General features: G+C 37.7%; 3 protein-coding genes and 1 pseudogene across 3 annotated transcripts; 2 read left to right on the top strand and 2 right to left on the bottom strand.

Moving 5' to 3' along the window:
• LOC107753519 (uncharacterized) overlaps positions 1 to 4,777 on the top strand; it is an 11,357-nt pseudogene extending 6,580 nt beyond the window's left edge.
• A 2,495-nt stretch (positions 4,778 to 7,272) lies between these two features.
• Positions 7,273 to 9,008, bottom strand: LOC107753514 (cyclin-dependent kinases regulatory subunit 1). The gene is made up of 4 exons (XM_016569665.1): positions 8,832 to 9,008; positions 8,494 to 8,566; positions 8,074 to 8,201; positions 7,273 to 7,968 (listed from the first exon to the last, which is right to left on the bottom strand). The coding sequence occupies exons 2-4, from the start codon at positions 8,550 to 8,552 to the stop codon at positions 7,922 to 7,924; spliced, it is 234 nt and encodes a 77-aa protein (XP_016425151.1). The 5' UTR covers positions 8,553 to 8,566; positions 8,832 to 9,008; the 3' UTR covers positions 7,273 to 7,921.
• Positions 9,009 to 9,550: 542 nt separating this feature from the next.
• On the top strand, positions 9,551 to 20,384 carry LOC107753512 (zinc finger protein 687-like). The gene is made up of 10 exons (XM_016569664.1): positions 9,551 to 9,599; positions 12,321 to 14,610; positions 16,098 to 16,399; positions 17,442 to 17,626; positions 17,789 to 17,965; positions 18,071 to 18,233; positions 18,612 to 18,950; positions 19,059 to 19,171; positions 19,287 to 19,389; positions 19,468 to 20,384. Exons 2-10 carry the CDS (start codon positions 12,342 to 12,344, stop codon positions 20,041 to 20,043), a joined length of 4,227 nt encoding a protein of 1,408 aa, XP_016425150.1. The 5' UTR covers positions 9,551 to 9,599; positions 12,321 to 12,341; the 3' UTR covers positions 20,044 to 20,384.
• Positions 20,385 to 21,780: 1,396 nt separating this feature from the next.
• On the bottom strand, positions 21,781 to 27,536 carry LOC107753518 (aquaporin-10-like). The gene is made up of 6 exons (XM_016569670.1): positions 27,410 to 27,536; positions 26,834 to 26,960; positions 26,608 to 26,745; positions 25,822 to 25,940; positions 23,081 to 23,298; positions 21,781 to 22,024 (listed from the first exon to the last, which is right to left on the bottom strand). Exons 1-6 carry the CDS (start codon positions 27,494 to 27,496, stop codon positions 21,781 to 21,783), a joined length of 933 nt encoding a protein of 310 aa, XP_016425156.1. The 5' UTR covers positions 27,497 to 27,536.
• Between the last annotated feature and the right edge of the window lie 100 nt (positions 27,537 to 27,636).

Raw genomic sequence — 27,636 nt, 5'->3', positions numbered from 1 at the left:
GTTAAAATGATTAAAAAAAAAAAAAAAAGTGATAAAGACTTATATTGGTTTTTATTGGTTTATTGGACAAGTTTTTTTTTTAACAACTTTTTATTCATCAAAAATCCTGAAAAAAGTATCACAGGTTATAAAATAAATATTAAGCAGCAAAACTGTTTCTAACATTGAATGATTTTTCAATGGTCATGTGACACTGAAGACTGGAGTAATGACTGATGAAAATTCAGCCTTGCATCACAGAAATAGATTATATTTTAAAGTGTAGTAAAATAGAAAAACATTATTTTAAATTGTAATAATATTCCGCAATACTGTTTGTTTTTTTGTTTTTTTTATCAAATAAATGCAAGCTTGGTGAGCATAAGAGACTTCTTTCAAAAACATAAAAAAATAGGAATGTGTCCAAACTTTTGACTGGCACTGTTACTGTAAAAATAAACACAATTAAGAATGAAATGTATAAATAAAAAGGTTAGGAATCATATTTGTTTCAAGTGCTTTTTATTGGGGGTGGGGGGCCTCCAACATGAATTTTGCTTTGGGCCTCCAAATGTCTAGAATTGGCCCTGCTCCTAACTCACTATTTTAAATCCTGTAGAAACTGAGAGAGTGCTCTTCTGTGTGGATTGTAAGTGCTATCAATCGAGCAATCACTGACAGAGACCCCTGGGGGATATTAAAGCACTGCATTGAAGAACTGGGACCAGGAGGAAAATGCAAAAGCATCAACTTCATCTGTACAAAGACTGATGAGATCAATATAGGAGCGTATATTAGGTATTTTGTGAATATTATAGGAAATGAAGGGCTGGGAAGTGGTCTAATTCTGAGTCTAATTCTAGTAACCTAGTAAGCATGCAACACAACTTATTCTTTTTTAGATCTGCACGGCTTCCAAGAGAGCACATCTCAGAAGACTAGGTTGGGAATGTAGAAGGACTGTGCTAGCAGTGTTTCTGTAGAATGGCCCCTTTGTTTTCATAGACTAGTATAATTTAGCTGTCAGTTTCCCCTGTAAGTTTGTACTGTTGGTTTTACTTATGTCAGTGAGAGCTCATATCACTGTAACTGCAATTTAATGAATATAATAATTTACTGAGGTGAAAAGGAGAATCTGTATAGTACATAACTCATGAATCAGATTTTACAATAGACCTATCTGCATGCATGCATACATACATACATACATATGTGCATGCGTTTGTTTTGTTTTGAATCATTCTTTAGGATCAGAAAAAGGCATGCATACTTCATAGAAATGATCACGCCAAGACCAGAGTCAAAGAAAAGTTTAAAAATTCTGAAATCAAGGTATTAATTCTTGCCTAATTTTCTTTGTTACCATGCCCTTTTTAAAAAACTCTATTGATGTTTTTTTCTTTCTTTCTTTATTTCTTTCTTTTCTTTTTTTTAGAAAATATTCATTACTGACAATCAGTTTCAAGTTTTTACTGTAAGTTCCAATGCATTCTTTGACCACAATTTAAATCTGGAATCAAGTGAAACAGGTAAACGATCCTCTGTCTACTACTTTAATTTTACCACTTGATTTAATCATGACAAAAAAATAATCATGTCAAACTATTGCTTGCATATTTTTTTAATCCCAAATTAAAAAATATTTTATAAAGCGAGATAAAGCACTGCCAAAATAAGTCCAAATCACATCCTTGTGTTTATTTGTAGAAATCCCAATGTTGCAGGATGATCTGAGGAATCTTAACAAGAACATTAACAGAGAACTGACCAGAGATTATGTCAATAAAGCAAAGGGAGTTTTGTCCTTGATCCAAAGCGACCAGCTGGATCCAGACAAGAAAACGGTATGAGTCAGAATTAGAATCTTCAGAATGCTGCCATTGTGTATTATTCTGTAATTCACTGCTGTTGTATGGATGTGTTTTAGATTGAAATGAAAATCAACATCTGCATCAAATTTGAGAAGAACCTAATGAAGTCACTTATTGAACTGGACAAATATTTTGACAGCATTTATAATGATCTGGAGCAGCATCTCTCAAAGGGAGTGGAAGAATCTGTGCAATTATGTGTTGCTTCCACAAAGGCACTGATAGCACCTTGAGTGTGATTCAAATGTTTTGCATATCACCATTTTCTTGTCCTTGTAACACTGTTTTTTTTTTGTTACTCAGAATAAAGATGGAAGGGGGTTCCATAAAATCCTTGGAGCGTTGTGCAAGAACTACGGAGGCTATTGGTCAAAAAATTGGGATGTAGTTCTAGACCTGAACAAAACATTGGCCAAACATTTGCAGAAATTCATTGATGATGATTTCTGTCAAATTTTTCCGTAAGTTCTGTTTTATCATTCCTTTTCTAGTCTCCCTTTGTGTAGTTTAGAATAAAATGCAATAAACTATGTACAATGCTTGTTGTTGATTTTTACTGCATTAACGTGATCAAGTTAAGTTTTTATTGTTTAAGTACTTTTAAATAACGTTGTTAATTATATTGTTGGCATTTTGTTTACAAATTATTAACGTTACATTGGAGCACAAACTGGAGCAAAGCTTGTAAACATGGACCAACTGTAGATTGCATGTAGAGCAGCAAACCAGGAAATGAGACAGATGCCCAGGAAGATTCTGATTGGGTTTAGTTTTGTTGTGGCAGATAATGTGTGCTCAATTAATTTGAGGCCAAATGTTTTGTCAAGGGAGCAGCATCCTTATGTTTGTCGCACATGACATCCGTGCAGGACCCAAAATATGAGTGGGTTTGAACTGGTTTTCCTTCTAGTGATGGGTCATTTAGGCCAGCCGCATACACTCTGTAAAGGAAAAAGAAATTATTTGCTCACCTCCCAAGTGCTTTCTGGTCTGAATCTTTCGTTAATTTGTCATATGACAGCAGCATATGTTAAACAATAGCAATATAAAGCAAACTTTGTGTGTTTGGTAATTTGGCCTTTCCCATCACTATTTCCTTCCAGTAATTCTCAGATTATATATCAAGAATCACAACTATATTCTGTTCAACTAATGTTTTTAAAATAAACTCAAAATTGATTTTTTTTTTTTTGGCTACAGTGTGACTGGGAAAACAGGGAAGTCAGTGCAGGAGCAGATTGATAAATTCAGTATCATCCAGAGTGACTCTGCTTACCCCAGCTCTGACATACTACATTACATTCATAACTTCATCAAAATCGAGGTGAGTTCAGCTGTCCTCTTGGGGACACTAATGGGTCACACTCTGCCCCTGATCCTCCATGTCTGTCTTCTGTTGAAGTCTATTGGTGCTTTTCCACTGCCTGGTACGGCTCGCTTTTGGGCGGGTTTCACTACAGTACTTAGTACCCGGTACTTTTTTTAGCACCACCTCAGTTGAGGTTCCAAGCGAGCCGTACCAATACTAAAATGTGACGTGTAAACACTGCAGATCACTGATCGGTCAGAGAGAATCGACACTACCAGCATCATTGGATTTGCGACACGAGACACCAAACCCACTAGATTTCAATAGTCAGCAACAGCCACCGCAGTATCATTTGTTCACACAACTTTTTTAAACGACCGTTGCATGCTACTTGAAAAAATAAATGGCTGTATCGTGGTCAGACGAGGTGGTGGCACAACTATAACGATCAGTGTATAATCCCACCCACTTTGAAGCGGTGCTAAACTGCAGTGTAAAAGCAAACCGAGCCAAAGTAAAGCGAGCCGTGCTGAGCCACACAGTAGAAAAGCGCCACATGTGAATCCTCATTCCTTATAATTAAGCAGGCTGTTTTTATAAACCGGTAATCACTGAAATACACCAAACAAACTTTTAATGTAGGACTGGAATAAGCAGGGACTTAATGTTTCTAGATTTATCTGACTTTTTTGTGTTTTTCCCCTTTTGAAAGGAAACCAAACTGAAGGCAGTGCTCAACAGAGACATTGTTGACATGAAGATGGACATCTACTCATCAATAAAAATAACCATTTTGAATCAAATGGCTTCTTGCTATCAGCGTAAGCTAGCATTAAGAGTTACAAATAATCACAAATTATTTTCATGTAAATTATTTACTGCATAAAAGAAAAGCCACTCAGCATGTCAGAAAATACATTTAATTCATAAAACGCACATCCAAGAATTGATTTATTTCCTTGCTCTGAGGTGTCTCTGTGAGAAAGAAAATGAATGAACATTGAGTGTTGTTTATTTTAGAAGCTGCAGCTGTGACAGGAACAGGATCCATGAAGATAAAGCAAGATCTGTTAATATCCACAGTCGATAATGTAAAACAAGACATGTTCAACAAAGCAAAAATGGAAGTGCTAAAAAGGTTTAATAACTTAAAGGTACTGATCTCACATTCATTAAGAAGATCATGTATTCAGCTGTACAATGACTAAAGTCAAATGGAATCTTCTCGTTTCTTTGTAAAGCTGGACATAAAGAGTGCTCTTGAACATGAACTACAGGAAGCAATAGAACGCTCACAATCACAAACCGGCAAAAAGACACGGATGGGTAAAAATGTCACCACCGAAAAGTTCAAATAAACAACCTTTTGCAATGTCAAGTATTGACTGCTTAATTTCAGTCATTGCCTCATGTAATATCTTGTTACGTATCTTTTCTAGATGTCTCCAGAGAGATCGAACAGCTGGAGAGACTTCTAGACCAACTGTCTGACTGATGCTCAACAAACAATAAGAAGCCCAAGAGAAACAGCACAAATCACGAAAGAAGCATAACAATTGTGTAACACATTTTCAGTCAATGTTTTCTTTAGTTTTACAACAAATATTTTTTATTAAGATGTATTTGTGTTATTATTTTTTTCTATGTTTATTTGGTGGAAGATTAATTTTCATAAAATTTTGAACTTTGGGTTTTATTTTAGGGTTGCATGATACACAAATTGTATACTGATTTGTTGTTTTTATTATAACTGTTTTATAGCAACACATGGAAAGTACATTAAAAACATAGCTGTCTTATTTTCAAGAACCTTAATACATTTCTGTCAGGACCAAATGATTGACACTTAGCATACAGTTTGGAGTGGCGGTATGGTTCTGTTCTGGGTAAAAACTCCCTGCCCATCCATGCAGCTTGTCATGAATGAGAGGGAAGAGCAGCAATAACCCCCTTAGGGTTAACAGAACAGAACCAAATGTAGCATATATCATTAATGTTCTTAATGACATTTTAGTGTGACAACATTATTCAAGATAAAAGGAGTCTGATTCAGGTAACAAGGAATATCAGAAAGCCAAGTCTTGACTGTGACAAGAGGAGTTGGGGATGGAGAGGGGTAATTTGCTTCTGAGCAACTGATATAGCTCCTGAATAATACTGAATAGACCTCATATAGGAATGCCATGATAGGCATGTATTCGTAGATGATTGTTTACACTTTCAGTGTATATAGTGCATATTTAAAGGGGTCATATGATGCGATTTCAAGTTTTCCCTTCTCTTTGGAGTGTTACAAGCTGTTCGTTAATAGATAAGATCCCTAAAGTTGCAAAGACTAAAGTCTCAAACCCAAAGAGATATTCTTTATAAAAGTTAAGACTCGTCCACGCCCTCCTAAAACACCTCATTTAAACACGCCCCCACATGTCTACGTCAAGATGTGGGAAGATTTGCATAACGCCGCCCAAATGTTCACGCAAACAAAGATGGTGTAACTTGTTGCTGCCACCGCTGCCGCCATGTTGTGGAGACGCTGTGTGTTTCGTTGCGAAAGCGAAACTACTTTGTTTGGTCTTCCAAAAGAGGACACGACTAGAAATCAGTGGTTAAGTTGTATTTACAACACTGTTCCAGAACAGTTCAACCCAAATATTCAGATGTGTCCAGCGCATTTTATGGAGGACTGTTTCCTGATCCTGGTAGAGTAGACTACAATGACGGCTGTTCTGACTCACAGACTGTAAGTACGTTTTCAGATTTAAAGAATTTGCCACTGATGATTCAAACGCGTGTTTTGAGCAGTGTAGAGTAGCGCTTGTTGTTTGTCATTTCTCCGATCACAGATGCAGACATGGTTTTATGTTTACACGGCGCGATGCAACGCAACGCGTAAAAAGACAGTATAAGTCATAGAGGAGGGGCATAGAGGAGAAACAATAATGTACAGTATGTGGAAAATAATGTTTTTTGAACCTTAAACCGCATAAACAATACACAAAATAATGTTCTTTTTAGCAACATCATATGACCCCTTTAAGGTAACAATGCAATACATAATATCATATTATTAATATTAATAATATGACTATATCTGTAGTCAGTATTGATTGAATAGGAGGGGGAAATTCTGCCCATGCTCATCAAGCCTGCATTTATTTGACCAAAAATACAGAAAAAAGGTAATGTGTTAAATTGATAAAAAGTGGTAGTAAAGACTTATATTGTTTAAAAAAAGATCTGTTTTTTTTTAAACAACTTTTTAATCATCAAAAAATCCTTAAAAAAGTATCACAGGTTTTAAAATAAATATTAAGCAGCACAACCGTTTCTAACATTGATAATAAATCAGCAAATTAGAATTTCTGAATGATCATGCGACACTGAAGACTGGAGTAATGACTGATGAAAATTCAGCTTTGCATCACAGAAATAGATTATATTTTAAAGTGTAGTAAAATATAAATCCATTATTTTCAATTGTAATATTTCACAATATTAGCTTTTTTTCCCCCCTGTATTTTTGATTACATAAATCCAGACTTGATAAGCATGAGACTTCTTTCAAAAACATTTTTAAAAAATAGTAATGTGTCCAAACTTTTGACTGGTACTGTATAAATAAATTTAAAATTAAATGTTGTATAAATAAAAAGGTTAGGAATCATATTTGTTTCAAGTGCTTTTTATTGGGGGTGGGGGGCCTCCAAATGTCTAGAACCGGTCCTGCATTTAGATGTCTTTTTCCAAACTGACTTACAAATTAAGAACATTACAAGCAATCCCACACTTACTGACCATTCCATCCATGCATTACAAAGCATAAGCCTTTTTTAAGGTTTAAAAAAAAAAAATCACTCACGATGGAGCTTTGAACTACCACTTGGAAGTATATTCACCTTATTTTGCAACACAGAAGTCAGCAATTTTCTGTGAATGTGCAAAACTTAAGATTCACAAGCTGTTATAAGTAATGCATTAGGTATTATGACAATACACTAAAATAATATAAACACCAGTTTGCAATATCAAGCAACATAAGCTGTTCTGTACAACTAAAATTAACTGGAAGAGATGCCTCGCACATTCAAGTTACAATGGCTGTGCCTTTCTGTGTGTGTCTAGTAAATTTAAAGCACTCATTAATGTATGCAACTTCATTAGCATTGAGATAAATGCAAAGAAGTAAATCTTCTTGCTTTCTATCTAGTCACGGTCTGGTGTTGAAGCCAAAGTGATAAGCTGAAACAGTTTTATTGTACATAAGTACAGTATTATACATATTATTGTGAGAGGCTTTTTTAAAACATTTTTGAGAAAACAGGTTCAGCTGCTTACTAGTACTGGTGACACGGATATTGGTACAAACAGCATTGTTAATACTTTAAAGGGAGAAAAATGAAGTATTTATTTTTAATAAGTGTACTTTGTAAAGCAATTTCCAATGCTGCTAGACCTTTCGGAGTCAATTCACCAATGCAAAAATTCATCAAGTGAAGCTCATATACAGAATCGTTGTAACTTGATAAGGAATAATAATATATACAGGTGCAGTAAGAAATTGCGCACAGTTCTATCTCAGTTAAGGCAGAGATCAAGCACAGTGATGATAATCTGACCCACAGAATAGTCAATAAACATAAGTCAAAAGCAGCACAAATGATACTGACACCAACTGATCTCGGGTGCACCCAGCATCTCTCAGACTCAGACATCTTCAGATTGGGTCCAGTTTTCAGAATTCCATTAGTTTGTGGTTCTGGAGTCACTGGGATTGAGGCAGAGGACGTCGGAAGAGCAAGATATGCGGTTCTATAAAGAAAAGAAATCAAGAACATGTATATCAACAACGGTGACAACAGTAGAGATGGCACATATTTGGGCGAGTTTTTAACATCCTAGCAAACACACACATACCGGGCTGATGGATCATGTAATGTACCCATCCTTGACTCTGCTGAACACCCAGATTCCTCCATTCTGTCTCTGACATCAGATGGGTCTTGGGAACTCTTTTAGCAATGTCCTTAGGAAGCATGACATGCCTGAAAATGAATGGAAAACAAAACTCTCATTATAAATATCTGTAGATGACGTCATTTTAACAGCTCAGAAAATATACGAAAGTATCATGTTTCTACTTTTTCTAAACTTATGAAAACTGAATGTGAACTAAATGGAAACTTGGCTTCATTTCATTTTTTGATACAACAGATTATTAAGCAACGTAACATTATTGTTATTTGTACATGTAGCACTACGGTCTCAGGGACTCCAAAACATAAAAACTGAAAACATTAATTGTAAACTGTACAGATGGGTTGAATATTTGCCTACCTGTACTCGAATTTGTCGTCGTCATATTTGTCAGAGTAATAAATCTGCTTGTGGGACATAGCGTGTTGTTGTTCTGGATGAAAAACATATGAAATAACTGATATATCATAAACATTCATTTACATCGTTTATGTATAGTAAATTTATACTTGTTCTGACGTAAATAAAGAACAATGGTAGATATCAGATTTACTTCTCAATAAATGCAGAGGGATTTTATTAATACAGGTTTCAGATTGTTCCCTCCAATGCTGGCTAACGTTAGCCACTCTAGCTAACGAGCGATTAAGGAAATTCAACGTTTATTCTGGATTAGTATATTCATGCATGATACTTACTGTTTCTTTCTTGTAAATGTAATAATTGTGGTGATTACTTAATCAAATAGTACTTTTGTTTGAGTGTGAAAACTATTTTTCCCAAACGCAATCTGCAAAAACAACCACTGTTTACGTTTTCCTGGCGCTTGAGCGTCCCTCTCAGCGAGTTCGAAGCCCGCCCATAAACATTCGAATCTTCACAAGTGCTTTCTGATTGGACAAGACGTGATGACGTCCCTAAAAACGTCACCCTGTTACGTTTCGCAAATAAAAGTCCCTATGGTCACTTCCACTTTTCTCTTTAAAGAACTGTGGACATTTACAAAGGCTTAACTTCCTCTTTTTAAGTTAAATGTATGTATTGTCCTTTTCTCTCGTTTTTTGATTTCTTTTCTTGTTTTCCTTTTTCCCCTTTCCTTTTATGCTTTTTTTATGAACGTTTTTGATTCGTTATTATGACCGATTACGTTTATGTTCATTATATATGTTATTGGTGTTCAAAGAGCATTGTTCATGACGTTAAAATCTGCAGGATTAAGAGGCGAACAAATTAATTTTCCTGCGCAGCTCATCGCAAGGTTCAGTGAGCTGATTCTGAATGAAAGGCTTAACACTTTATTTTTTGTATACCTTAAATTTAGATTTATTTGAGATATTGTATTGAATTGCATTTACTATTTCTTTTGTTACGTTTCGCAAATAAAAGTCCCTATGGTCACTTCCAGTTTTCTCTTTAAAGAACTGTGGACATTTACAAAGGCTTAACTTCCTCTTTTTAAGTTAAATGTATGTATTGTCCTTTTCTCTCGTTTTTTGATTTCTTTTCTTGTTTTCCTTTTTCCCCTTTCCTTTTATGCTTTTTTTATGAACGTTTTTGATTCGTTATTATGACCGATTACGTTTATGTTCATTATATATGTTATTGGTGTTCAAAGAGCATTGTTCATGACGTTAAAATCTGCAGGATTAAGAGGCGAACAAACTAATTTTCCTGCGCAGCTCATCGCAAGGTTCAGTGAGCTGATTCTGAATGAAAGGCTTAACACTTTATTTTTTGTATACCCTAAATTTAGATTTATTTGAGATATTGTATTGAATTGCATTTACTATTTCTTTTGCACCGTTGTAATAACGACAAACAAATGAAAATATCATAAATTAATACGAATAGTGCTGGCCGTGCCAGTAAACACTCAGTTGTGCACGTCGTCACTGAGCTCTAGAGGGCACTAAAACCTAGTCTATGAAAATATCAGACGAGATCAATTTTATATTATTGTATTGCTTTTCAAGTGAATTTGAATGGCGTTTGTTTCTGCTTTCTGCACATTTCAATTCAATTGGTCCTGAGCTTGTCAATAATAATCAGTGTCTTATTATTTGACCATATATTTTAAGATATTTCTCCTCTTAAAATAACAAGAAACTGGTGATATACGAAATAAATATTTTTATTTTGTACTAAATGCACTTGTATCTGTCTATCTACGCAGGAGCCCAAAGATTCACAATAATGATTAACAATTTGACAGTGATGTACAGTATATAATAATTCACTTTCATATTGGTACCCAATCTATTGATTTAATTATTGATTTATCTGAGTTGTCTGTATTTTTGTGGATGCAACTGTGCAATAATACTTTGCAATACATATAGTATACGATAATATAATAAACAATATTCTGGGCTTTGGGGTATGTAAAAAAAATAATAAATCCGCAATAAACCGGCCTAAACCAAATAAACCTAAAGACTGAAATATGAGATCCTGGAAGGATGTAAATAAACAACAACTATGCATCCATAAAATACAATGACAGTGGTCATGTTTTTTTTCTTGAGTTTAAAATAAAATGCTAAAATATCACCAGACCTATACATGCAAACATAACAATATAACCAAGGAAGACGGAAAATAATTTTCCTGTCCGTTATTATTATCGTTATCTGCCAAGACCTGGCCGTACTCGATCGATGACGGGAAGTTAAGGCGCTTCATCTGGAGCGAGGATAGTCGGGAATCTCAAAAAAAAAAAAAAAAAAACAGGAAAACAAAAAAATTCCCTGTGCATGAAAATATACAATCTGTAAAATAATACACACGTACATAAAATGCATGATCAAAAAGGCATAATGTGGCATCCACGTAAGGTTATTTATAAACAGGTAAATGTTGCCGTGCACATGCAGTGGCCTGCGCTTAAATGACCCTCGCGACGGGGCAGCACGGACCCCGCCGTCATGACAGAACAAAACCAAAAATACACCTCACATATCTGCTTATCAACCCACCAGCTCTTTATTTATCAGTCTAGCAACACTAAAGACACATCTAAGGGACAACATGTGACAGAAGCCCTTTAATCGTACGATTAGCGATCCCCATTTGTAATAGTTAGCCAGGTCAGCTGCAGGTTTTAGCCGTTCTCAGACCATTGTATTTGTCATATATATTAAATTGATCTCTGTAACATGTGCCCAGTTGTTACTGTATCAATATATTTCTTTATTTGTCGATTATCAATGTCTTATTTCATATTAGAGGGCTTGTTTGGATTTTCGTGGTGATACCATAGCAGCTTTAGCGTGCTAAACAGGCTCTGTTACCTTTAAGTGATCCATTGTTAGGCAGAAATTGAATGCTGGATCATAATATTACCATATATATGTTTAAATGATTGCTTTTTCATATTGCATACGTTAAAATGCATTGCAGTTCAGTCACCAATGCCAAGTTGATACAGAGACATTATGTGGCTGTTAGCCAAAGCTAACAAAAGCCGTTCGGTGTAATTTGGTGTTGCGATATACATTTGTGTATATGTTTTGTTGCAGAAGTAAAAGAAAAGAGAAATAGCAGGATACATGCGGCTAAAATGATTTAGTCAGTTTCACCTCATAGGTACCTCAGCACGAAGCAGTTTCTGTTATGGTTAAAAACTGATAGCTCGAGTACTTGATTTGTTAACTAACTGTGCTTGTGAAAATAAATAAATAAAAATACATTTTATATGTATTAAACGTACCTTATGGAAACAGATGCTGTGAGATTTTAAAAAATATATGTTTATAATACATTACTCCCTGCATTAAATATCCAATTAAATCACACCATGATGTGTACAGACAATATTAAAGGATATTATCGATCAATAAATGGGATGAGTCCTGTCTCAATTTCATTTTTAAATAGAAAGTAATGTCAACTTAAAAGGGATAGTTTACCCAAAGTATATAGATAGTTCACATCATTTACTCACTCTCATGTCGTTCCAAACCTGTATGAAGAAAAGAAGATATTTTGAAGAATGTTGGCAACCAAACTGTTTTGGTGACCATTGACTTCCATTATATGGACAAAAAACACATTTCATAAAATATCTTCTTTTGTCATACAGGTTTGGAACAACATGAGGGTGAGTAAATAATTTTGGGTGAACTATCCCTTAATTTGCAATTGTTATCACATGCTTTTTTCTGACATGTTATTTGTATGTATTCTAGGATTGAGATCACTGACCCGGCATGGGGGACATGAAAACCCCCGATTTCGATGACCTGTTGGCAGCATTTGACATTCCTGACATTGATGCCAAAGAGGCTATCCAGTCCACCCCGGATGAGGTGGAGGGGCATCAAGGAGCAGGCGGAGGATCGCTCATAAAGCCTGGTGATGCTTCAGTAGGTGGAAGTTCAGCCTTAAGATCACCCAGCCCATCCACAGATTCTCAGAGCGACCCATCTATTGTGAGCGTGATTGTGAAGAACCGTGTTCGCCCTGAACCCTTTGATGGTAGCGACAGCTCGGTACCAGATCCACTAAACCATAATGGATTTGTGTCGTCCAGTGGGTCAGTGCATATGTCTCAGTCCCGGTGCCAGCCGAATGGGGAGCAGTGGCCCATATGCAGCTCAAAGGCGACTCCAGAGACTGCAGGAGCACTTGAATCTTCCAGCACTTCCAAACAGGGCAGCAACATCTTCAATAAGCTGAAACCCTTGATGGCACAAGGTGCTGGAGACTCCGTTGGAAGGACCAGGAAAATGCAGCTTCTGCAACAGCAACATATTCAGCAGGAGATGAACCTAGAAGGTGCGGACAAGGCAAAAGCCCCTGCGATTCCTAGTGGGACAAGTGGAGCAGCATCTCCTTTCTTTCCCCCACCTAAACCACTTCTTTCCACTCCCTCCACAGCTTCGTCCTCCTCACCGTCATCATCCTCTCCCTCGGTTGATTCCCGTGTTTCTGGGGCCGTGGCATCTTCTCCGCTTGCTACATCTCTAACGGAGCCGTTTAACGGATCACCACGTCTTAGTTCGTCGTCTTTCAGACGTGTAGATTCAGATGAGGAGGATTCAGATCCTGATTCCAGAGGATCTCTGGTCATCCACGAGAGTCCGGACTCTCCCACACCTCCGAAACTATCACGTCGACTGAGGTCACCTCCAGAAAATTCACAGTCTCCTTCTCTCCCTCCTTCAACGTCCATATCGCCCAGCACTTACCCCAAACCAGGTGACATTCCCTTGGCGTCACCTGCTTCACCGCGAGCTCAACAGAACTGGCTTTCCGCACCAGTCCAAACAGGAACCGGAAAGAGTTTACCCCAAGAAGAGCGAAACCCAGAGCATGTGATAGAAGAACGAGACTCACCGGAGAGCCCTGAGCCTGAGACCCCCAAGTCCTCCATGCCAACATCTGCAGTTACCAAAAGATCATGCAGCCCAGTGGTTGCCTCTTCATCACCATCCGCTGCCATTCAAGAACCTAAGGAGGAAGAAGAGGAGATGGAGGTAGACAAAGGATCAGTGGAGAATGGACAAGATGCGGCTAATACAGATGGTAAGGATGGCGGGAAAAGAGATGGAGAGAAAATGGAGGTAAATACTGCACAATCCCTTCCAGCAGACGCCGGATCACCGAGCAGTGGTGGCAAAGCTGTATCTGGTGGAAATGCTCCTTCCAGACCTCTTAAAGTCCGTATCAAGACCATTAAGACGTCTACAGGAGGCATCACACGCACGGTTACCCGAGTAGCAGGTAAAGGAGGCACTGCCAATGCAGGCAAAGATGCAAGTAAAGCCCAAACGGGAAGTCGAGCTGGTCCTGCGAAAGGCACCAAAAAAAATGACGGTCAGGTGGTAAAATGCTCAACCCTACCAGTATCCACTCTAGAAGCCAGTAGTGCCATGCTAGCCGCAGCCAGCAAGGTCCAAAACAAAATGGTCATGCAATCCGATAAAACGAAAGTCTCCGCCACAGCGGTAAGCATCACAAAAGCCACCACTTTACCAGTCGCACCAGCCATCGGCGGGATAAGCGTGCGCCCTACGGTCGGTAAAATAACCAATGGAGGTACCGTGCCGTGTAAACCAGCGTCTATCGTCAACAGCACTGGTGCTGTTATTTCCCGTAGCCAGTCTAGCCTGGTTGAGGCTTTCAACAAGATTCTGAACAGCAAGAACCTGCTGCCCAGCTACCGTCCGGATCTCTCGACCCCGCCGCCCCCCGAATGGGGTCTTCCTATGCCTGCTACTGGCTACCGCTGCTTGGAGTGCGGAGATGCTTTTGCTTTGGAGCGTAGCCTGGCGCGACACTATGACCGGCGCTCTTTGAGAATAGAGGTGACGTGTAATCACTGCGCAAAGCGGCTGGCTTTCTTCAACAAATGCAGCCTGCTGTTACATGCTCGGGAGCACAAGGAACGAGGCCTGGTCATGCAGTGCTCACATTTGGTTATGAGACCAGTTACAGTGGAGCAGATGATTGGCCAGCAAGACACTACTCCCATTGGTAAGTTTTGCAAAATGCTGTCTTTTTGTCTCAATTTGAATATGATTGTTTCGGCTTAATATTTAAGAATAAGTTCAAAGATTTTTAATCAGCTGTATTGTTACAGTATATGTAAATGAACAATGCATACTCTTTCTCAGTATTACCTTCACCCAGACATCCAAGTTTATTTATAAGAAACAAATCGGTGCTACATGACAAAATAGAGAAGAAGAGCTGTGGCGTTCTCTGTTGCCAAAACACTCATAATGCAATTTTGATTTTGGCATCACACCGCTGTTGAATGCCAAAAGTTAGTTCAGTTTGTAGTTCTAAGAAAAGCCCTGGAGCTGTCAAAAGCCTGCGACTTTTGTTAAAACTAGGGATGCACCGAAATGAAAATTCTTGGCCGAAGCCAAAACCGAACAAAATTAAACACTGGGCCGAATACTGAATACCGAACATGGAGTTTTTTCCCCCATGTATTTTGCCAAAAAAAAAAAATTTTCACCATTGCATAAATTAAAAAGCCAAAATGTGTTTTTTACTGTTTTGTCAAAGAAAAAAAATCAATTACAAAACAACAATTTAAAAATATTTAACACTGAACATTTTTAACATTCTAGCAGACCCTATACCAACAAAGCACAATTTAACTTATTAAGTGAGTGACGTGACATGTGGCCAAGTATGGTGCTCTGCATTTAAACCATCCAAAGTGCACACACACAGCAGTGAACACACACACACACACTGTGAACACACACCCGGAGCAGTGGGCAGCCATTTTTTATGCTGCGGCGCCCGGGGAGCAGTTGGGGGTTCGGTGCCTTGCTCAAGGGCACCTCAGTCGTGGTATTGAAGGTGGGAGAGAGCGCTGATGCGCGCGTGTATTAGAAAACATAACGTTCTGCAGTTTATTTACTAATTGTTTAAGGCCATTTCATGATTTCAATCATCATACAGTAACCAGCAACAATCACCCCTTCCTCTTCTCATTGAAGACATGCGATGCAGTCCTAAACAGTCTCTCGCTGTCGGTGCTTGTAATGATTTTTGCGTCTTTCTCCGACAGTTTAAATGCTTCCACACTGCTGACGTGTGTGCTGCATAATAAAGAGTGCGCGCCTCTCACTCTGCGCTGGTTGCTATTTGATCGCGTCATATCATTGTTCGGTACAATTTATTCGGTCTTTTCGCTTATTTTGGTTGCCGAACATTCGGTGCATCCCTAGTTAAAACTACAGATCGAGCTTCCACATTTTTGTATTCCCACCCACAGACAGTCGGATCAATAGAGGTGTGCAGTGACAAAATCAAAATTGCATTGTGGGTGTTTAAGTTTTTGGCAAAAGTGAACCCCATAGCTCCTTTTCTGTTTTCTCTAGTTCTCATGTGGCACCAATTTCAATTATTTTTACCTTTATTCATAGACAGTCTTGTTTTATTAAATGCCCATCTTGCCAGCGTTGAATTAAGTACCCTTTTAAATGTTCTTATTCCTCTAGGTATGCTTTCTCCATCACTGTCCTCTACACCTCTGTCATCCTCCACAACCCCGATAGGGGCGACTCCTATACCGTCCACTTCCAGTCCACTGAAGGACTACCCTTCTCCAGGCACGACTTCAACCCAGCCCAGCCCTGCACGCCGTGGACCCCAGAGTCCCCAGGCCCTGATGCCGCTGCCCTGCAAGAAAGGCGAAGCCCTGCAGTACCACAACTTCAAGTGTCCTGAATGTCAAGCCCAGTTTTCAAGCAAGGCTGAATTAGTGACTCATTTCCAGCAAATCAGAGCTACTCCTAATTCGGTAAATTGCAACATTGTAAATGTGTTGGAATAAATGCAATGATTTTATTTCTGTTGGTCCATTAGACCAGTATTTCAGTTTTTTTTTTTAAATGCCCTGCCAGCAATTTTACTAACCGCACCATAAAAAAATGTTTTAATTTAATTTTCAGCTAAGTGTTTTTATCTCTCAGAAATAAATTGTAATAAAAACCACACACAGACACATATATAGATATTTTAATCATGACAACTCTCGGAAGATTTTAGCATGGTGATGGATATGACAATGTTAATGTATTTGGTCTTGGCGGAATAGATCTGCTACGCTGCTGCTGCTGTTGGTTATTGCTGTAGTTGTAGATTATTGCTGCTGCTGCAAGCAAGTACAGGAACTTGCTACTGCCAATGCATACGGCGATACGGTGCCGTGAGTATTTAAGACATACTGCTGCTGCACAAATAGCATATAAAATAACCCGTAGCAGATCTGTATAGGTGGACTGTACAGGGGAAGGTGGATCTGGGGAAGGTGGAGGGTTTCAGAGAAACTCTGAAAGCGCGCTGCAGGAATCTCTAGTGAATGCTAGCCAGCCATATAAATGCAAGGCAGTAAGCTCATTGGCTGCATATGCAGCATGAACCAATCAGCTTGTGCCAAATCGTTTAACTCTCTGAATATCATCAGTTACGTTAACAAAACATCAGTCTGCGCCATCTAGAGTTTCATGACTAAACTATATATTTGTTTTATTTAAAACATTTAATTAATCGGTTTTCTCCAAATAATTTTCTCCAAATATTTTAGTTTGCAATAATTGCTAGAAATTAACTATAAAATGACTAAATGGAAGATTCATGCACAGACGTTTGTTTAATGCTAATTTGAAAATTGTTGTAAAAAGTACATTTTTGCATTGAATGCTGTTTTCACAAACATTTTACACATTCATTCTGCTGTTTCTTAAATGATGCCCAGCATCTGCAATGTGTAAGTTTATGTATAAGTAAAAAAATTGCTTTACTAACTCCTTTATGTTGTCCCTCCTGTCTTTCTCTTTCAGACTTGTATGCTTTGCTCTCCCCCCATGATGCTGCCTAACTGGTGCAGTGTTTCAGCCCATCAGCGGATCCATAAGCACCGCGCACCCCATGTGTGTCCAGAGTGTGGTGGCACTGCTCGTCAGGCCACGTTTCAAACCCATCTGGAAGAGTCTTGCCTGCACTTTGCCAGACGCATCGGCTACAGGTTCCTGGCCTTTCATTTCCTATCAGTGTTTTGTGATATTGCAGACAGTTTTGTTGCTTCGCAGCTGTATTTTATAGGGTATCTACGAGATTTCCTGCAAGGAAATAAGAGAATTTGCTTAGTTATACTTGCACATGCTCAAATTTGCATCCTTTATTCCAGGTGCTCCAGTTGTCAGGTTGTGTTCGGAGGTTTGAACTCCATCAAGTCCCACATACAAACAGCTCACTGTGAGGTATTTCATAAGTGCCCCAACTGCCCGATGGCCTTCAAATCTGCCCAGAGCGCACAGGGGCACATCACTTCCCAGCATCCTGCCCTCACAGCTGCACAGGCTAAGTAGGTTGACCCATCACACACAGCTTTTCGTGATTAGTGCCTAATATTTTGTTTTAAAAAAACAAACATCCTTTAACTCTGAATATTCTTATATTATTTCTACAGGATGATCTACAAGTGTGTCATGTGTGACACAGTGTTCACCCAGAAACCTTTGCTCTACATGCATTTTGACACTCACCTGGCCAAACAGAAGGTGCATGTGTTCAAATGTCCAGACTGCACTAAACTTTATGCCCAGAAAGGGTCCATGATGGAACACATCAAGGTAAATACCTTATTAATAATAATAACAATAAATTAGATAATATAAACAACTTCAATAATAATAAAAACAATTATTATTTTATTATTATTATACAGTATATAGAGTGCATTTGAGAATATTAATTGTTTAAGTTTTAAATTAATTAATTGTTATTTTGCCTTTTGTGTTACCCATTCTTTTCTCTTCCCCTAAAGAATGTGGTGTCAGCAAAGGCATACATTAAGATTCTTGGTTTGGCATTTACAAAGTGATTTCTGTGTATCACCTTGTCTAAAGCTCATACCAAGTACAACAGCCACCACAGTGTGAATTGTCACATTTTCCTGTCAGTCACGCTCATGCTTTTAACCAGAGCTGTCTCTCAATATTTCCCATTAGACTGCTCATAGAGGCCTGTCCGTCAAAGCAGAGACTCCGCCCACCACCTCATCTCCGGTCTCAGCTCCTGCCAGCAACTCCACCTCTAAGCCCAAACCCACTGAAAACAATTCAGATGAGTTGAGCCACGGACAGGGGGAGGAGGACGAGGAGGGGGAAGAGGAGGAGGGAGAGCATGAAGGGGAAGAGAGAGACGAGGGAGAAGAGGAGGAGAATGAGGAGGAAGATCAGGCGAGCTCTCCAGAAAGTGGGAGTATGGAGTGGAGGTGCAAGGAGTGCAAGAAACGCTATGCTGAAAGAGAGGACTACATCGATCACATGAAGAACGAACACGGCAAGGTTGGTACTCTTAAAAACATACACAAGTTTACACAAAACATACACATGCTTAGTTTATCAAATTTGTGATATGCCTGTCTTTTTTGCTTTGTTTGTTTGTTTCTCTAGTTAATGAAGAAGTTCCCCTGCAGATTGTGTGAACGTTCCTTCAGTTCAGCCAACAGCCTTCGTCGACATGTCCGAATAATACATGAGGGTGTCAAGAGAGTCTTCCGCTGCCCGTGAGTCAAACATTCATCAACCACAAATTTATTTGATTCTTTCTTTTCCTTGCTAAAAAGGATTCTTTATTTATTTAGTTTGCCCTTCTAATTCTGCATATGTTGCTCTCCTCAGGCACTGCTCAGAGGGCAAGCGTACGTTCAGTAGTCGTCTGATTTTGGAGAAGCACATTCGGGTCAGACATGGCATCAGAGCTCGACAAACAACAGACAGACCGGTCAGTTTGAGCACTCCACCTCTTTAGAGTTCAGAGACATTTGATTATCCACATATTAATTTTAATTTCTTTTCCCAGAATGCTCCAAACACCAGAAAGCGTTCGCTTCCGGGTGACGGGGCAGGCAGCTCGTCTGAGCTCGACAATGAGGGCGGAGCTCCACCTGTAGGGGGCGGCGCAGATACTGATGACGTCACAGGAGAGGACGCCAAAAGAACTCGAGCGTCTGAGAACCGGCCGCTCGAGCAGGAGGAAGACGACGGCACATTCCGCTGCACACCCTGCGGCTTCACCACACAGGATTGGGAAGAGTTCCAGCGCCACATTCCCGTCCACTGTGATGCGGAGAACTCGCCGCAGCAGTGCCTGCAGTGCGGCGCCTGCTTCGCCTCTGCCGGCTCCCTCAGCCGACACAAATTCATCACGCACCGTTTACGCCAAGGTCAGCATGACAATCGTGGTGGAAACACATCACCTGGCGCGTCGTCGCAGGACGACTCTCCGTCTTCACCTAAAGGGGGCGAGGAAGGGGAAGGGGGGGTCAGCTGCAGGGTGTGCAGCCGGCGCTTCGACAAGGCTTCGGACCTTAGCACTCATTTCCGCACACATGGCATGGCCTTCATCACGGCGCACAGGACCGACAAGCCCTTGTAGAAACGAGTGAGACAAGACAAGACCAGGACAAGCCGTTACAAAATGTGTCACAGCTTTGGATTATCCAAGACGAGTTTAAGATTAATACATATAACTTGGAAAATGTTTATGTCGTTATGATTGTAACGTGATCTGTCTTCCAAAATACAAAGACATTAAAAGTTATTTCCCCCTTTCCTCCCTGTTTGCAACATCCACAGTCTTTTAAATGAATTTACACAAGGTCAAATTGTATCTGCTCGAAAACTACTTTACATCGAGCTGTTTGGCGTCTGTTGGGTTTTGCGTCAGTCCACAAAAAGCATTTAAGCAAAAAGGGTGCTAGTGAAGGTTTTTTTTCTTTAAATAAAGGAAAACACTGAATTTTAAATGTAACAGTATTGTACAGACATTGTAGTACTGATATTTATTTATATTGAAGCATTCATCAGTCTTTTGATAATCATTGAACTTTAAGTGAGGTGAAAAAGTTTCATTTGTGCAAGGAGATATACAGCAGACGTTTATGAGGTCAAAGTTGGATTGTAAAGTTTAAATAGTCAAAAAAGGTCAATATAGGTTAACATGGATACATTTCAGTCACAGATACACTTGAGCACATTTTATATATATATATGTATAAATGCAGTACATCAGTTTGATATGGTTGTTGCATTTGGAAATGTGAATAAGTTCAGTCTTTGTATTTTTTTTCTCCTTAGCTTAAAGTCGATATTGAAATACTACTAGTGAAAGTTTGCATTCGGAGCCTGGTGTAATTTTAACGATTTCATCTGAATCGGAAATTGGCATTGAGTTTGAAGGATTGCTTGTGTGTTTTATGATGAATTATGTACAAATATGAATGTCGTTTGTGTCTTTTCTATCAGAAAGTTCTGTGCTTGTCAAAAACCACATTTCTTAAAAATAATATTGTGATCGTGTGAATCATCTGTGTGAGTGTGACTTCCTATTCCTCCAGTAATGTATGTATATGTCCCACACATAGTCTATAGACAGCCATCTTATTCTGTGATGACTTGCCTGTTTCACTGCCGTACATCTGTGTCAGTTATCTTACCCTTCTTTATAAATAAAACAGTAAATTGGTACGGTACAGATCATGGTGTCCTTAATGATTCATATCCCAGTGCATTCAGGGAACACAAACACTAGTGTAACGCAGTTTCATTATGCAAATATCATTGAATCCAGTGCAATTACTGATGGAAATACTTCTAAAACTCATGAGAGGTGAACATTCTTAGAAACTTAATAGGTAACACTTTACAAAACTTGCTGAAACAAATTGTTGAAATTATTCATCTTAAGGTTAACAAATAAAATAATATAAAGTCTTGCCACTTCATTAGAGTCAGACCTGAGTACATGATTTTTGCTAACAAAATCTAAAGTACTATATTTCTGTTGAATTTACTGAACAGCAATTCAACGGTAGTTAAGACGGTGTATCATGTAGATACAGTGCTACGTTATTTTAAACAGAAATGTATTTTAAGACGTCAGAGACCCTGCAAGGTTTTACAAAGTCATTGGTGATATATTTGATTAATAAACCTATAAAAAATCCAAGTTACAAGATGTAGAAGATCACCCAGTTCATATACAAAAAAAGATAACTTTTTAATATTATTTCTTTTAATATTATTAACTCAATCATCCTTAAAATTAAATGCATTTAACATATACATAGTAGCAATTCAGGTTCCATCATTCGGTTGATGGATTTTTTTCACTTTAGCTGATATCTGCTGAAGTTATGGAAAAGATCCCATCATTGTCGTTTTCTTTAATGGTGTCAAACTTTGTCTGCATACCGTCCAGCTCCACAGTTTGCTGGTGCACCGCTGTCAGGCCTTCAGCATCCTCTGGCTCCGAGTCTGGATGATGAACTCCGATCAGCAGCTCATAGAGTAAAGAGCCCAGGAGAGCACCCACACACGTTACAAACACAGGTACCCACCACCATCCATGACCAGCCCTGACACACAACAGTTCTCATGTTAGTGTCCAAGTTTTTTTTTCTTCTTCATTTCAAAGATTAAGCATTACTGCAAAAATGATTATTTATAATATTATACATATATACACACACACACACATATATATATTACTTTATATACATATTTCTTCCTAGTTTTTTGGTTGGTTCTGTGTCATGGTTACAATGGAACAGAATTCCTAATTGTTTGTATAAAAATATTTTGTTACACATCCACAAATGAATTATTTTGTTCTTTACATTGACAATGCTAAACATTTACTTTGTATATCTACACTGAAATAAAAATGGTGTAGAAACAATTTTCACTCAGAAATTTAAAGTAAATCTCACAAACAATAACAATGAATTGTGTAATCTTGAAGTAGAAAAACTGAAATGGTATTTTCTAGTAAAATAGACTAGACCAATCATTTTTTACTTACCACTTCAGAAAAATATTTTTTACAGTGTATGTGGAGTACAAATACTAATTTAGTTTGTATATAGCATACATTACCATTTAAGTGTTTTTTTAAGAAATTAATTTTACTGAGCAAGGATGCATGAAATGGACACTAAAGACATTTATTTTACAAAAAATTCAATTTCAAATAAATGCTGTTCTTTTTAACTTTCTGTTCATCAAAGAAACTTGAAAAATAGATTACATTTTCCACAATATTTAGCAGCACAACTGTTTTCAACACTGATCATAATCAGAAATGTTTCTTGAGCAGTAAATCAGCATCATCATGTGACACTGAAGACTGGAGTAATGACTGCTGAAAATTCAGCTTTGTATCACAGGAATAAATTACATTTACAAATATATTAAAATAGAAAGCATCTTTTTTATATATTGTAATAATATTGCACAGTGTTACTGTTTTGATCAATTAAATGCAGCCTTGATGAGCATAAGAGACTTCTTTCAAAAACGTACCGTCCCTAAACTTCTGAACAGTATATACAGTATAAGGAAAAGTTGGAAAATATTTAAGTGCATATTGAATTGATCACAAGGCTTTGACCTTGTATGTATGTTAGACTGACCTGAACACTTCATCTCCCCAGCCTGCAATGTAAGAGAAGAGTCTTGGGCCGAAGTCTCGAGCCGGGTTGATTGCATATCCGCTGTTAGATCCCATGGAGATGCCGATCACCAGGACAGCTGCTCCTACCAGGACAGGCTCCAGACCAGGAGGAGCTGGTGTGTTATGAGGGTCTCCCAATGCAAGAACACACACTAGCAGAGCAGCTGTGCCAATTATCTGCAGGACAAGCTCAAGTTAATACTGGGACTCTCTACACAGTTCACTTCAGATCGAACTCAAGTGACAAAACACTTCTTTTTGAAGTTTTGTTCGTTTTAAAGCCATTTATCAACATCATATTGTTATATGATGTTGATATTGTTTCTATCATACGAAAATCCAAATCTGCAACTTGTCAATTATATCCTATTCCAACTTACATGGTAAAACCTGGCTTAGCGTGTTTTTCTTCTTTAATCACTGATATTGCCTCACTTCTTTCTGGTATTGTTCCACTTGTACTAAAAACTGCTGTAATAACACCTATTCTCAAGAAACCAGGGGCAGATTCAAATAATCTTGAGAATTTTCGTCCCATTTCAAATTTACAGTTTTTATCAAAAATTCTCGAAAGGATTGTTGCATCTCCGCTCCGGGATCATCTCTCCTTTAATAGTTTATATGAGCGGTTTCAATCAGGGTTTCATCCGTATAGTGTCGAGACTGCACTTGTGAAGATTTCTAATGATTTATTAGTAGCTGCAGACTCAGGTCTTTTATCAATACTCATTCTTAGTGCAGCATTCGATACACCCCATACTGTTAAGTAGATTGGAGTCCATTGGAATTACAGGTAAAGCTTTGTGTTCATTCCTAACTTACGGACCATACTCAATTTGTACAACTTAAGCAGTTTAAATCAAATCCTACACCTGTTACCACTGGTGTCCTGCAGGGCTCTGCTCTGGGACCTCTTTTGTTTATCATTTATCTTTTACCAATTGGTTCAATTCCATTGTTACGCTGATAACACCCATCTTTATCGGTCTTCTAAATCTACCACTGTTTTTCCTCCGTCTTCTCTTGTTCAGTGTTTGGATGAAATAAAAACCTGGTTTTCATGTAATTTTCTCAAACTTAACAGTGATAAAACAGAAATACTTTTATTTTACTTTTTTTACTTTAATTGTCTATGACAATTGACAATTTCTATATTGCAGGGCTCTGCTCTGGGACCTCTTTTGTTTATCATTTATCTTTTACCAATTGGTTCAATTCCATTGTTACGCTGATAGCACCCATCTTTATCGGTCTTCTAAATCTACCACTGTTTTTCCTCCGTCTTCTCTTGTTCAGTGTTTGGATGAAATAAAAACCTGGTTTTCATGTAATTTTCTCAAACTTAACAGTGATAAAACAGAAATACTTGTCGGATCAAAAAATACTCTGGCCAAATCAAGTTGTCTATGACAATTGACAATTTCTATATTGTCAAGTTTCTATATCTAAACAGGTTAAAAGTCTGGGTGTCATCTTGGACAGCACTTTATCATTTAAGCTCATATTAATAATGTTACTCATTCTGCATTTTTCCATATACGAAATATTAGTCGTCTCCGTCCTGTGCTCTCAACAGAGTACTGATATTCTTGTACACGCTTTAGTAACATCACGAATTGACTACTGTAATTCCTTGTTTTATGGACTCCCATCTAAATCTATACACAAATTTCACTTAGTGCATAATGCGGCTGCACAAGTTATTCCAAAACTCCTATATCGGAGCACATCTCTCCTGTCCTACAAAATCTGAATTGACTCCCTGTTAAATATTGTATACATTTTAAGGTCTTGCTTTTAACTTACAAGACACTTAATAATTTAGCTCCCTCATATTTATCCGATCTCCTTTGTATAAATACTATTACATGCATCTTACGATCTGCCTCTGCTTTCACTCTTGTACTTCCACGCATTCGGACAACTTCTATGGGGTCACGAGCTTTTGGTTATGATGCTCCGTATTTATGGAATTCTCTACTGATGGATATTCATAATGTAGTTAAAGTCTTGTGGTTTTTAAATCTAGACTTAAAACTTATTTAGGCAGGCTTTTATGTAATGTTTAGATGCAGGTACGCTGTGCTGCCTTTTGTTTGATTACTGGTTGTTTATTGATGTACGGTGTCCTTGAGTGTCATGAAAGATGCCTATAAATAAAATTTATAATAATAATAATAATAATAATAATAATAATAATAATAATAAAATTTATAATAATAATAATAATAATAATAATAATAATAATAATAAGACTTTGACAGAGTGAACTGAGCAAATCCATTTAAGGCACAAACTAAAAATACACTTTACAAACTAGATATACAACAGGTGTGATTAGTTTGTAGTTTTGTTTTTCCATCGCTAGTAGGTAGCACAAAAAATTACTGTATTTAAAAGTGAGTCATTGAATCGTTCAACCGATTCACTTAAATACATGCTTTCTGCTGTGGCTTCTTTTGGAACAATTTTCATTGGCTGACAATAACTGACAGTATTGTATATAAAATGTAAGTTACTCAATATTAGCTACTGTTGCATAAAATCAGTAGGCCTATCAAATCAGAATAGGTCATTATGTTATGAATTAACAATTCATTTGGAATATTTGGTTATGGTGATCTTACGAAAGTCTTGTGCCTTGAGAATGGTCTTAGCATTTCAAACAGTAGATTTCCATGTTTCATATATTGTGCTGACCTGGTCTACCACTCCTCCCCATAGACTCAGGTAGTCTGCTGGATATGTTGAGAAGATACCAGCTGTGGCAGTGGCACCACTAACTGTCAGATGCCCTCCAGTGAAATCCATTATGGCATCTGTGAACAAACACGTATGAATAGAAAAGTGCCTTCATTTGGATGTACTTGTGTGATTTATATTTATTTTCTAAATTACCAGTCAAAAGTTTGGAATAATTAAGATTTTTGTTTTTGAAAGTGTCTTATTCTCACCAAGGCTGATTTGTGTGATCAAAATACAGTAAACATTTTAATATTGTGAAATATAATTACACACATCAATTTTATGCTTCTTTGCTCAATAAAAGGACTCTTTTTTTTTTTTTTTTTATCTCACCCTGAACTTTTGAATTATATAGTGTATCATGATTTCCACAAAAATATTAAGCAGCACAACTATTTCCAACACTGATGATATAAAAAGAAGTGTCTTGAGCACCAAACCTGCATATTAGAATGATTTCTGAAGGATTATGTAACACTGAAGACTGGAGTATTAATGCTGAAAATTCAGCTTTGCTTCATAGGAATAAATTACATTTTAAATATTTTCAGGTACAAAACAGTTATTTTAAATTGTAATAATATTTCACAATTTTACTATTTTTACTGTATTTTTGATCAAATGAATACAGTCTTGGTGAGCATAAAAGAACTTTCAAAAATAAAAATCATTTAAAATATATTTTTGACTGGTAGTGTCGATTACATATAAGATAGATCAGATAGACTGAGATTCACTCACCATAGTACTGAAGAGCAACAGTTGCTGCAGCCAGAAATGCACCAAAGAGCTGCGACCACACATAGAAAGGAAGACGAGTCCAGGAAAACCTGCCCAGGACACACAGGGTGAGGGAAACAGCTGGATTCAGGTGAGCTCCTTAAACAGATGAGAAATCTATTCATTTGCATATATATAAACAGGGACTGATGTCTTAATATGCACAGCTGCTCTGGAGATTTTATACCCGATACGCCTTTTGCCACATAAACCCCAAATGTGGTGCCCAATGCAAATCCGAGGTTGATTGACAGGTATTCACCCTTAGTGTTTTGAGAGGTCGTCACCTGGGCAACTGATCCACACCCAAAAAGCTATAGAGAGAATGATATCAAGAAATATATAAAAAAATAATCTAGTGTGAATGTTTATACAGACACGTCTATTATGAAAAGGTTTATGGCACAATAAAATTGCTGTGCAATTTAGGGTTAGGTTAAGTTCATGTTCAGTGCCAAAAGTTTAGTTCTAAGTTGTCAGTGAAGTTTGTTCTCCAGAATATTGCAGAAATTCTTAGCACATTTGCTACAGAAAGATTTAATGGGCAGAAGGAGGTATATTTTACTCAAAGATAATACGTTTTTATAAGAGCTTTACCATTTTCATTTGAATGTAAACATTAAACATAAAAAGATATGATAGCATTCTCATAAAATTGCTGAATTATCAACATTTTGTAAAGATACAAGTGGGCCTCATTCTGAGACTTCAGTTAATGGCACACATTTCCACATTACAAATACAGTTATGAAGACTGACTTACTATCAAAATATAGACTCCGAAAAATTCCGCAAGGCATTCTCTGAACAATCTACTCTTGATTCGGCATCTCTTCAACAGACGATCCATAATTTCTGCCCTCTGTTGTTGTTTTTTCTTTTACAATGGAAGTAAATGGACTCCAGATGATTCTCAGGGCTCGATAGGGAAGGTCTGTAATGAAAAGACCCAGTCAGAAAGCATGGTCTTCCAAAAAAAAAAAAAATGTT

The sequence above is a fragment of the Sinocyclocheilus rhinocerous genome, unplaced genomic scaffold, assembly GCF_001515625.1.
Source record: "Sinocyclocheilus rhinocerous isolate Xijiao unplaced genomic scaffold, SAMN03320098_v1.1 scaffold1433, whole genome shotgun sequence".
Classification (NCBI taxonomy): Eukaryota; Metazoa; Chordata; class Actinopteri; order Cypriniformes; family Cyprinidae; genus Sinocyclocheilus; species Sinocyclocheilus rhinocerous.
Note: the sequence above shows the minus strand (reverse complement) of the source record. Positions and strands in the feature narration are given on the sequence as shown.